At 44.2% G+C, this 12658-nt stretch overlaps 1 protein-coding gene across 1 annotated transcript in view; it reads right to left on the bottom strand.

The window, feature by feature from the left end:
- Positions 1 to 12658, bottom strand: part of LOC143787637 (coagulation factor XIII B chain-like) — a 574339-nt gene that overhangs the window by 72609 nt on the left and 489072 nt on the right. The window contains exon 11 of the mRNA XM_077276562.1: positions 924 to 1103. Coding sequence (XP_077132677.1) covers positions 924 to 1103 — 180 coding nt within the window. The remainder of the gene's footprint in view (positions 1 to 923; positions 1104 to 12658) is intronic.

Genomic DNA, 12658 nt, shown 5'->3' on the forward strand with positions numbered 1-12658 from the left:
TGAAATGCATCGGATATTGCTTCGTCTAACCAGCCTGACTTTGCTTCGCATCTGCTGGCGGTGCACTACCGCTTGGGTCAAGCGGCAGTAATTCCTCAGGGCACGCCATCAGCTGGGGCTGTGCTGCTCATTCTTGATCATCTCACATTCTCCAGACAGGGAAAACCCACCACCCAAACCAGCTGCATGCTTTGCAGTATCCAACAACAGGATTAGTGCTCCACAGCACTTCTTCTCATCGCTCCCAAGGAATAGAGACAGCGAACCTGTGCATCTCCCATGCAGTGACAAAGCAGCAGGTAAAAGACCTTATCCCACTGCCGATTACGATTACTGTTACTCCGTGATGTATTGAATCTCACTCATTCATTCTCAGTGACGGACCTAGTTTATTTGTTTCACCTTTATTCATTCATTGCTCAGGGATCATTGAACATTATAGCACTCAAACTTCCCTGTAACAAAGAGTTAAGCACCATATCATCACTGACCACGATATTCTCTTGAGCATTGCACTTTACTATTTTTGGATAAGTGATTAAAATTGGAGTGACCTTTGACACACCATAGCCTTGCCCTACATTATAACATATAATTCCTTTTTACTATGCGCGAGTGACCCTTGGTACACTAACTTAGTGAGCAGTTCTTGTTTATGTGATTATCTATTTGGGACCTGATCTGATCACCGATCCCACCACTTTTATATTGTACGTGCACACCTTTCTCTGCCCGTAGCACTGTTTTGACCTTCTAAATTTCACATACACTTTTTCAGCCAGCAAGTGGTAGTTGTTCACCAACCCAGGCAGCTGGGTAGATTTCATTGTGTCTAGCGCCAGTGCCTCATTGATTCCTTCATTTATCCTATTTATGGACAGTTTGATTTTTGTAATAAATAAGTGCATACATAGAAGACTTACTTGCAGCAGTACATTTTGGGTATTGTATTTTTCCCAATGTACATGTAGCTTCCATCCCCTTTTCTGGTATCATTTCTTCATCACATTGAAATGTGATTGTTTGTCCACGTTCCACTACTGTGCTTACATTGTAATGAATATTATTGGCAATCATTTCCGATGGTTGTAAAATACAAAAACCTGGAAAATAAAAAATGTAATTGCTACTTCTGTATTGTTTGTTGTGCACTGCAAAGAACACTCCAGTAAGCATAAAAAAGATAAATGAATCATGTTACTAATAATCTATGAGAAGAGAAGAGACAGAAGAGGACACCTGTATAATATATGCTATACCATAAATCCCAATCATCCTGGCTTCAGCGGGACTGTCCAAATTTGAGGGGTCAGTCCTGCCACATCAGGGCTTTGTCCCAACTTCCATTCAAATCTCTTCGATGTCTTCTTCACTCAATAGCTCCTCCTCAGGGACAGGATCTGCATCTCTAACATATTAAATAAATATGCAACTCTCTTCCTCTCTGGTCTCCAAGGGAATCGAACCAACAACCTCTTACATTGCAGTCATCAGCTAAAGCAAAGAGTCACATGCTGAACTGATTAGTAGTGTTGGATTTGGTATGCTTCAGTTGTTTTGCAGACTCTGAGATCACAGGCAGATAATACTGGTACAAAGAGATACATCTGTACATAGCAGTGTATTTCTATGTCTCTGTTTTCTTGAGGGAAAATAAAAGTCTTTTTCTTCCTATAAAATTAATAATAATTACTAAAAACTCTATTTTCTTTACTTGAAATTTAGTCTGTCTAGGATTTGAGCCCACAATCCCTATCACTGAAAGCAAAAGTTAAAGTTACGAGCCTCATGCATTTGTATGCCTGAAGCTGCATTGCAGGCTCTGAACCCACAAGCAGATGATGCTGGTACATAAAGATAATCTGTACATAACAGTATATTTCTTTGTCCCTGGTGAAGAAAAGTCAATATAGCAAGAACAAAAGAATAGGGTGCACCTCCAAAATCAGTCTAGCACATAATATGTGTGAAGCAGGGCGCCACACTGTGCTTGGGAGAACAACATGGAACCAAGAGGAAAAGAAAAGACCAAGCACATGAATCTGTGTGCACACCTGATTAAATATTCTAACACTAATGGTGTAAAATGTATAACTTTATTTGAACACTGGGACACACAATAGCACAAATGTATAGAAACAATTAAAACCGAGATACAGCATGGCAGTAAACCGACACCCATGACAATGGAAACACGGCAGTCCTACCAGATTACATACAGCACAAGAGTGTGCAAAGCAGTCATCAAAGCAAAAGGTGGCTACTTTGAAAAGCCTAGAATATAAGACATATTTTCAGTTTCACACTTTTTTGTTAAGTATATAATTCTATAATTCCACATGTGTTAATTCATAGTTTTGATGCCTTCAGTGTCAATTTACAATTTTCATAGTCATGAAAATACAGAAAAATCTTTAAATGAGAAGGTGTATCCAAACTTTTGGTCTGTACTGTACATATAAGTTGGACCAGCAGTAAACAATTGGCAATCAAATATATTTGAATAGGTCAGCGGCTAGTATATACAGTCTATCCTGAGAATATATAAATATATAAAGATATGTAAACATATGGAGAGACCAACCTGAAAGAAATATATATACAAACATACCTTTATACAACAATTAGTAGCTAATAGGCAAAATGTGGTAAAACCATGCGGAAACCTATGTGCAAAATGCATATCAACTTGCAAGGTATGGAGGTCACAAAAAAAAGTAGACTCAAAAAATCAATCAAAAAAGTAGATGCATGTGAGTCAGAAGAGAAGACCAGAGACCTTGATGAAAAATAAGCCAATTGAGCTTGAAAAAAGTGTCCAAGGTATATCTGCCTAAGTACATGCGGAGGACACCAACAAACTGCCATGGTGGGCAGTCAGATCCCAGCTGTCTTGCACAGCGATACTCGTGGGTCTTCCCCACACCCTTCTTTCTTGATATGACTGATAAGTTCCCTGAGGGGTCTAGTTCCCAAAATGGTGTTACTTGTGAGTGACTTTCCCTGTTTAGACTTATCAGAGGCTCTCTAAATGCAACATGGCATCTGCTAATTGATCCAAACAAATTTTACATTCAAAAAGTCAAATGGCGCTCATTCCCTTCCAAGCCCTGCTGTCTGCCCAAACGGTGGTTTTCCCCCACATATTGGATATCAGCATGCTCAGGAGAAATTGCAGAGCAAATTTTGTGGTCCGTTTTATCATGTTACCTTTGCAAAAATAAAAGAACTGGTACTAAAATAAAACTTTTCTGATAATAAGTTAAATGTTCATTTTTTCCTCCACATTCCAAAAATTCCTGTGAAGCACCTGAATTGTTAATAAACTTCTTAAATGTGGTTTTGAGCACCTTGAGGGGTGAAGTTTTTAGAATGGTGTCACTTTTGAGTATTTTCTGTCATATAGGCCCCTCAAAGTCATTTCAAATGGTTTTGTAAATTTTCTTGGAAAATGAGAAATCGCTGGTCAACTTTTAACCCTTTCAACTTCCTAAAAAAATATAAATTTCAAAATTTTTTCTGATGTAAAGTTGATATGTGGGAAATTTTATTTATTAACTATTTTGTGCAATATAATTCTCTGATTTAAGGGCATTAAAATTAAAAGCTTGAAAATTACCTTATTTAATTTTTTTTGCCAAATTTCTGTTTTTTTCACAAATAATCATATCAAATAAATTAAACCACCATATGATAGGTGTCAAGTTCCTGCCTCTGCACAGGGGGAATCTCGAACCATCTCCGCTGCGGTCTCCCATTCCCAGAGTCTGACTCAGGCTGATACTGGGCGACTGGTTACTACTGTTCTTCCAGGCTCTGCCTTTGTAGCCAGCGCTGATCAGCAGCGAGCAGATCTTTCTGGGACTAAGTCCTGCTTTTCCCATACTGAGCATGCCCATGGGACGACCTCCCATTGGAGGTCGGGGGTCACATTCGCAGGTCCTGTAGCGGTTCCTGTTGGACCACTAGGAAGGTCCTTGAGTGCTAAAACTATAAAGGGTTCGCATGGCCATGCGCTAGTATCAAATCTATGTTAAGGGTTCAGCGCCAGTGTGGTCATGGTTGTATGTGGTCAGGGTTTGGCTGGGGTTCATTAACTATTATCACCAGTTCATCCCTCATTTCTCAACTTTGGTAGCTCCCTTGGTAGCCCTCACCAAGAAGGGAGAAAATCCCAAATTGAGGTCTCCAAGGCCTTCACTTCTATTCAATCTCATTTTACCAGCGCTCCCAAACTACATCGCCCCGATGTAGATAAGCTATTTATAATGGAGGTGGATGCCTCATCCATTGGTGCTAGAGCAGTCCTCTTCCAAAAGGATGCTCAAGGTCGGAAGCATCTTTGCTTCTTCTTTTCCAAGACCTTCACACCAGCGGAGAGGAATTATTCCATCGGGGACAGAGAGTTGCTAGCAATCAAGTTGGCCTTCTCAGAGTGGAGACATCTTTTGGACGGGGCTCGCTTTCCCTTCCAAGTATTCACAGACCACAAGAATTTGGTCTATTTACAGACAGCCCAGCGATTAAATTCTTGCCAGGCCAGATGGTCCTTGTTCTTCTCCCGGTTCCATTTCACCCTCCATTTTCTTTCCGGGGAGAAGAACATTCGTGCCGAGGCTCTCTCTCACTCCGTTGTATAATCTGAGGAGGAGGAAGAGGAGCCTTGGCTTATTGTCCCTTCTGAGAGCCTGAGAACTGTGGCCCCGGTTTCGCTAGAGTCTATGCCTCCGGGCAAGACTTTTGTACCATCAAGTTTGCGTCCGGAGGTTCTCTCTTGGGCTCACTCGTACAGGGTGGGTGGACATTTTGGGACCATAAGGACATCTGAGCTACTGGCGAGGACATACTGGTAGCCGCATATGGCCCGTGATGTCGCAGACTATGTTTGGGCATGTGTCTCCTGCGCCAAGAACAAGTCTCCTCGTCAACGGCCAGATGGGTTGTTTCACCCCCTGCCGGTGGCGGACAGGCCCGGGGAGATGGTCGATATGGATTTTGTGGTGGGCTTACCCAAGTCTCGCAGTTGCACCATTATTTGGGTGATCACCGACCATTTTTCCAAAATGGTAAACTTGGTGTCTCTTTCACAGCTACCTTCTGCACGGGCTCTGGCGGCATTGATTCTCAAACATATCTTTCACCTACACGGTATGCCGGACAAAATTGTCAGTGACCGGGGTCCCCAGTTTGCGTCCTTGAGTGCTAACACTATAAAAGGTTTGCATGGCCGCACGTCTAGTATCAAATCTATGTTAAGGGCTCAGCTCCAGTGTGGTCATGGTTGTATGTGGTCAGGGTTTGGCTGAAATAAGCCCCTAGAATATCAGCACCTCCGGTGAGAAGTTTTGTGTTTGTGGATTCAAGGCTGGCATATAGCCATTAGAATTCCGGAGAGGAGTTGCTTGTGTGCTATTCTGACTGCATGACCACTGTTGGCTCTATTAGGTAGCTGTGATCTCCTGCGAGGTTAATAGGGCACGGCGTTCTCTTTTCGTAGTGAATCTGTGAAGTAACAGTTTGCTTATACCGCCATATAGTACCGCCTGTTACTAGCAGCAGGTTTCTCTCCTGCACGGTGGACCCTGGGTTGCGAACGCACCTACTGTCTCATATATATATTGTAAGATTGCACTTACTAACGGGTAGGGGATTACTCGCTTGGCATGGGATTAAAGCACACGGGCACGAATTTTCACTTTAACAGTCCGTGTGGTTTATTGTGGAGTCATAAGCCACAGAAATATGAACAGCAAGCACACAGTCTTACATCATAGTATATGGCTTTGAAACACGGTCACTAAACACGCTGAACCACTGTGTCCAGTTATCGTGGGTGACCGCACGCCATACAGTTCATTAATGCCCATGGAGCACAACAGGCACCAACATACGACATTACGGTTGCAGCAACTAAACATTCTGGTCCTCCTTTGACCAGTTGCTGTGGGTTACCACACAGTTCAAAGAAACGATAAGCACAAACAGTCTATAGATGTACCTTATGGGAGCTCCTGCTCCACCTGCTGACTCCTTGTCAGTCCACTCTTCGGGGTAAGCTGCCTCACAGGGATTACCAACTTGCCTGGGTGGTACACATTAGTCAGTCCAGACCCACCGAAGGATGGTAGCTTCCCCAACACAGACTATCCTGGTCCACAGTTTCACTGTGCGCTGCTCAGGGATCTGGTCCTACTCCCAGGACCTCCCAACACACAACAGTCCAAAGCCCCACCACGTGCTGTTCAGGAATCCTACTCCCAGGACTTCCAACACGGGCTACCAGGACCTTGTACTTGGACTCTTCAGATCCAAACACTGGAACCACACAGGAACATGTGACCCACACCCTGGTCACATTATATACCTTTTAACCACTCCCCTGGGTGGGAGCGTGGGTGTGTGTGGCTAGTTTGTCCCGCCCATCTCACATAACTAGCCCTGCCAACCTCCCATGATGCAGCCATTATCTATTTGCTATGTAAGACTTTTTGGTTATGAACCAGTTCAGACTAGATGGCTGTTCAGTCAGTTTTCTTATATTACTATGTACTATTTTTTCTGACTTGAACGCCCCGCCCTTCACCATGCTGTGATTTTAATTACATCCAGACACAGTTGGTTCTGAGCTTCCTATAAAAGCAGGCTTTACCATGTTATTAGCCATAGGTAAGTGTTCACACTAGGCAGTTAGCTCAGGTACCCATTCGTTTTGAGATTACCTTGACGTTTGGTGGATGGGCTCACAACTTTTGGCCAAATCTTGTGCTAAGAATCTCATGTGTTTTTTCATAAATTTCCCAAGCCATTATGCTATTCACATTTCATGTATTGCACATTTCCTTGCTTTAGCACAGTAAAATTGAGTGCAGCCATTATCTACTTGTTATGTAAGACTTTTTGGTTATGCACCAGTTCAGACTAGATGGCTGTTCAGTCAGTTTTCTTATATTTATTATTAACCTCCCATGATAAACATACAACACTATAACTATAGCACTACAGGTCCCAGAACACCATATCGCTTCAGGCTGGCAGCGCAGAGTCTTCTCCTCTGCGACACACGTATCGGCCATTCACAATACTGCCGGACTTTATCACATTACCACAGTCATGCCCGCGATTGTCATGCATTCCTATGGCCTCAATATGCCTCCGTGCATATACTGGGGAGACCATGCAGCGCCCCCTACCTGTTACAGGGGTCACTGCATCACAATATATATATATATATATATATATATATATATATACTAGATGGTGGCCCGATTCTAACGCATCGGGCATTCTAGAATATGTATGTCCTCGTAGTATATTGCCCAGCCACGTAGTATATTGCCCAGCCACGTAGTATATTGCCCAGCCACGTAGTATATTGCCTAGCCACGTAGTATATTGCCCAGCCACGTAGTATATTGCCCAGTGACGTAGTATATTGCCCAGCCCACGTAGTATACAGCACAGAGCCACATAGTATATTGCCCAGCCACATAGTATATTGCCCAGTTACGTAGTATATTGCACAGCCACGTAGTATATTGCCCAGCCATGTAGTATATTGCCCAGCCCACGTAGTATACAGCACAGAGCCACATAGTATATTGCCCAGCCACGTAGTATATTGCCCAGCCATGTAGTATACAGCACAGAGCCACATAGTATATTGCCCAGCCCACGTAGTATACAGCACAGAGCCACATAGTATATTGCCCAGCCACGTAGTATATTGCCCAGTTCCATTGTACATTGCCCAGTGACGTAGTATACAACACAGAGCCACATAGTATATTGCCCAGTGACATAGTATATTGCTCAGTGATGTAGTGTACAGCACAGAGCCACGTAGTATATTGCACAGCCCATGTAGTATATTGCCCAGCTATGTAGTATATTGCCCAGCCATGTATGACACAGGTTAAAAAAATAAACATACTCACCTTCCGTTGGCGCGTTGTAGCTTTGTCGACTGTGTCGGGTGCAGCCAGCAGCTTCCGGTCCCAGGCTGTGATGATGACGCGGTCACGTGTCCGTGTCGCGGTCACATGACCGTGACGTCATGGCAGGTCCTTTCAGCGCAGGCGCGCAGGACTTGTGATGACGTTGCGGTCACATAACCGTGACGTCATGGCAGGTCCTTCTGCCAGACCATCCGTGCACCGGAACGTGCCGGTTGCAACGCGAGGAGCGGGAAAGTCGGCGTAGGTGAGTATATAATAATTTTTTATTTTTTTTATTATTTTTAACATTAGATGTTTTTACTATTGGCACTGCATAGGCTGCGTCAATAGTAAAAAACTTGGTCACACAGGGTTAATAGCGGCGGTAACGGAGTCCGTTTCTCATGGCATAACGTGGTCCGTTACCGCCGGCATTAACCCTGTGTGAGCGGTGAGCGGAGGGGTGTATGCGGGCGCCGGGCAGTGAGTGCGGGGAGTAAGGAGCGGCCATTTTCTTCCGGACTGTGCGCGTCGCTGATTGGTCGCGGCAGCCATGACAGGCAGCTGCCGAGACCAATCAGCGAACGAATAACTGTTACAGACAGACAGACAGAAGGACAGAAAAATGGAAGTACCCTTAGACAATTATATAGTAGATATATATACAGTATATATATATATATATATATATATATATATATATATAAATATATATATATATATATATATATATATATATATATATATATATATATACACTCACCGGCCACTTTATTAGGTACACCATGCTAGTAACGGGTTGGACCCCCTTTTGCCTTCAGAACTGCCTCAATTCTTCGTGGCATAGATTCAACAAGGTGCTGGAAGCATTCCTCAGAGATTTTGGTCCATATTGACATGATGGCATCACACAGTTGCCGCAGATTTGTCGGCTGCACATCCCAAAGATGCTCCATACAAGGCAGGATGGATCCATGCTTTCATGTTGTTTACGCCAAATTCTGACCCTACCATCCGAATGTCGCAGCAGAAATCGAGACTCATCAGACCAAGCAACGTTTTTCCAATCTTCTACTGTCCAATTTCGATGAGCTTGTACAAATTGTAGCCTCAGTTTCCTGTTCTTAGCTGAAAGGAGTGGTACCCGGTGTGGTCTTCTGCTGCTGTAGCCCATCTGCCTCAAAGTTCGACGCACTGTGCGTTCAGAGATGCTCTTAGGCCTACCTTGGTTGTAACGGGTGGCGATTTGAGTCACTGTTGCCTTTCTATCAGCTCGAACCAGTCTGCCCATTCTCCTCTGACCTCTGGCATCAACAAGGCATTTCCGCCCACAGAACTGCCGCTCACTGGATTTTTTTTCTTTTTCGGACCATTCTCTGTAAACCCTAGAGATGGTTGTGCGTGAAAATCCCAGTAGATCAGCAGTTTCTGAAATACTCAGACCAGCCCTTCTGGCACCAACAACCATGCCACGTTCAAAGGCACTCAAATCACCTTTCTTCCCCATACTGATGCTCGGTTTGAACTGCAGGAGATTGTCTTGACCATGTCTACATGCCTAAATGCACTGAGTTGCCGCCATGTGATTGGCTGATTAGAAATTAAGTGTTAACAAGAAGTTGGACAGGTGTACCTAATAAAGTGGCCGGTGAGTGTATGTATATATATATATATATACAGTGCCTACAAGTAGTATTCAACCCCCTGCAGATTTAGCAGGTTTAATAAGATGCAAATAAGTTAGAGCCTTCAAACTTCAAACAAGAGCAGGATTTATTAACAGATGCATAAATCTTACAAACCAAAAATTTTTGTTGCTCAGTTAAATTTTTATACATTTTAAACATAAAAGTGTGGGTCAATTATTATTCAACCCCTAGGTTTAATATTTTGTGGAATAACCTTTGTTTGCAATTACAGCTAATAATCGTCTTTTATAAGACCTGATCAGGCCAGCACAGGTCTCTGGAGTTATCTTGGCCCACTCCTCCATGCAGATCTTCTCCAAGTTATCTAGGTTCTTTGGGTGTCTCATGTGGACTTTAATCTTGAGCTCCTTCCATAAGTTTTCAATTGGGTTAAGGTCAGGAGACTGACTAGGCCACTGCAACACCTTGATTTTTTGCCTCTTGAACCAGGCCTTGGTTTTCTTGGCTGTGTGCTTTGGGTCGTTGTCTTGTTGGAAGATGAAATGACGACCCATCTTAAGATCCTTGATGGAGGAGCAGAGGTTCTTGGCCAAAATCTCCAGGTAGGCCGTGCTATCCATCTTCCCATGGATGTGGACCAGAAGGCCAGGCCCCTTGGCTGAGAAACAGCCCCACAGTATGATGCTGCCACCACCATGCTTGACTGTAGGGATGGTATTCTTGGGGTCGTATGCAGTGCCATCCAGTCTCCAAACGTCACGTGTGTGGTTGGCACCAAAGATCTCGATCTTGGTCTCATCAGGCCAGAGAACCTTGAACCAGTCAGTCTCAGAGTCCTCCAAGTGATCATGAGCAAACTGTAGACGAGCCTTGACATGACGCTTTGAAAGTAAAGGTACCTTACGGGCTCGTCTGGAACGGAGACCATTGCGGTGGAGTACGTTACTTATGGTATTGACTGAACCCAATGTCCCCACTGCCATGAGATCTTCCCGGAGCTCCTTCCTTGTTGTCCTTGGGTTAGCCTTGACTCTTCGGACAAGCCTGGCCTCGGCACGGGAGGAAACTTTCAAAGGCTGTCCAGGCCGTGGAAGGCTAACAGTAGTTCCATAAGCCTTCCACTTCCGGATGATGCTCCCAACAGTGGAGACAGGTAGGCCCAACTCCTTGGAAAGGGTTTTGTACCCCTTGCCAGCCTTGTGACCCTCCACGATCTTGTCTCTGATGGCCTTGGAATGCTCCTTTGTCTTTCCCATGTTGACCATGTATGAGTGCTGTTCACAAGTTTGGGGAGGGTCTTAAATAGTCAGAAAAGGCTGGAAAAAGAGATAATTAATCCAAACATGTGAAGCTCATTGTTCTTTGTGCCTGAACTACTACTTAATACTTTAGGGGAACCAAACAGAAATCTGGTGGGTCGAGGGGTTGAATAATAAATGACCCTCTGAAATAACTTTTCACAATTTAAAAAAAAAATAAACAAAGAAATAACATTCTTTTTTGCTGCAGTGCATTTCACTCTTCCAGGCTGATCTACAGTCCAAATGTCACAATGCCAAGTTAATTCCAAATGTGTAAACCTGCTAAATCTGCAGGGGGTTGAATACTACTTGTAGGCACTGTATATATATATATATTCGGTGCGTTCCGCCAACCCTAACACTATAATGATGTACAATATGTCACGAGTAGTGTTGAGCATTCCGATACTGCAAGTATCGGGTATCGGCCGATACTTGCTGTATCGGAATTCCGATACCGAGATCCGATATTTTTGTGATATCGGGTATCGGTATCGAAACAACATTAATGTAAAAATGTGTAAAAGAGAGAATCAAAATAAAAAATATTGCTATACTCACCTCTCCGACGCAGCCTGCACCTTACCGAGGGAAGCGGCAGCGTTCTTTGTTTAAAATTCGCGCTTTTCTTTCCTTTACGTGAGTCCCGGCTTGTGATTGGTTGCGTGCCGCCCATGTGACCGGGACGCAACCAATCACAGCAAGCCGTGACGTAATTTCAGGTCCTTCAGGATTTTAAAATTACGTTCCGGCGTTGTGATTGGTTGCGTCGCAGTCACATGGGCGACGCAACCAATCACAGCAAGCCGTGACGTAATTTCAGGTCCTTAAGGATTTTAAAATTACGTCCCGGCTTTGTGATTGGTTGCGTCGCAGTCACATGGGAGACGCAACCAATCACAAGCCGGGACGTCACGGGAGGCTGGACACGCGCCCATTTTAAAATTTTAAAATGCGCGCGTGTCCAGCCTCCCGGCTTGTGATTGGTTGACCGCGGCGCAACCAATCACAAGCCGGGACGTCACGGGAGGCTGGACACGCGCCCATTTTAAAAAGCGCGTGTCCAGCCTCCCGTGACGTCACGGCTTGTGATTGGTTAATGGCGGCCATGTTGCCGGGACGCGGACCAATCACAGCAAGCCGTGACGTAATTTCGTCACGGCTTGCTGTGATTGGTCCGCGTCCCGGCAACATGGCCGCCCTGACCAATCACAAGCCGGGACTTCACGTAACCAAGTAAAAGCGCGAATTTTAAACAAACAACGCTGCCGGTTCCCTCGCTGAGGTCCAGGCTGCGTCGGACAGGTGAGTATAGCGATATTTTTTATTTTAATTCTTTCTTTTACACATTTATATGGATCCCAGGGCCTGAAGGAGAGTTTCCTCTCCTTCAGACCCTGGGAACCATCAGGAATACCGTCCGATACTTGAGTCCCATTGACTTGTATTGGTATCGGGTATCGGTATCGGATTGGATCCGATACTTTGCCGGTATCGGCCGATACTTTCCGATACCGATACTTTCAAGTATCGGACGGTATCGCTCAACACTAGTCACGAGAAAACATTCTCAGAATCAGTGGTATCCATTGAAGTATTACAAAGTTATTGCCACATAAATTGACATTAGTCAGAATTGTAAAATTCGTGTCGGCACATCTCTCACCTCTGTGCCAGTCAATATAAACGCATCCTGCTCTCCCACTACTCAACAGCAGAGCAGGTAATACTTCTGCTTATGATTACCTGTGGCACAGCATGATATTGTTGTATT

Source organism: Ranitomeya variabilis, chromosome 8, assembly GCF_051348905.1.
Source record: "Ranitomeya variabilis isolate aRanVar5 chromosome 8, aRanVar5.hap1, whole genome shotgun sequence".
Taxonomy (NCBI): domain Eukaryota; kingdom Metazoa; phylum Chordata; class Amphibia; order Anura; family Dendrobatidae; genus Ranitomeya; species Ranitomeya variabilis.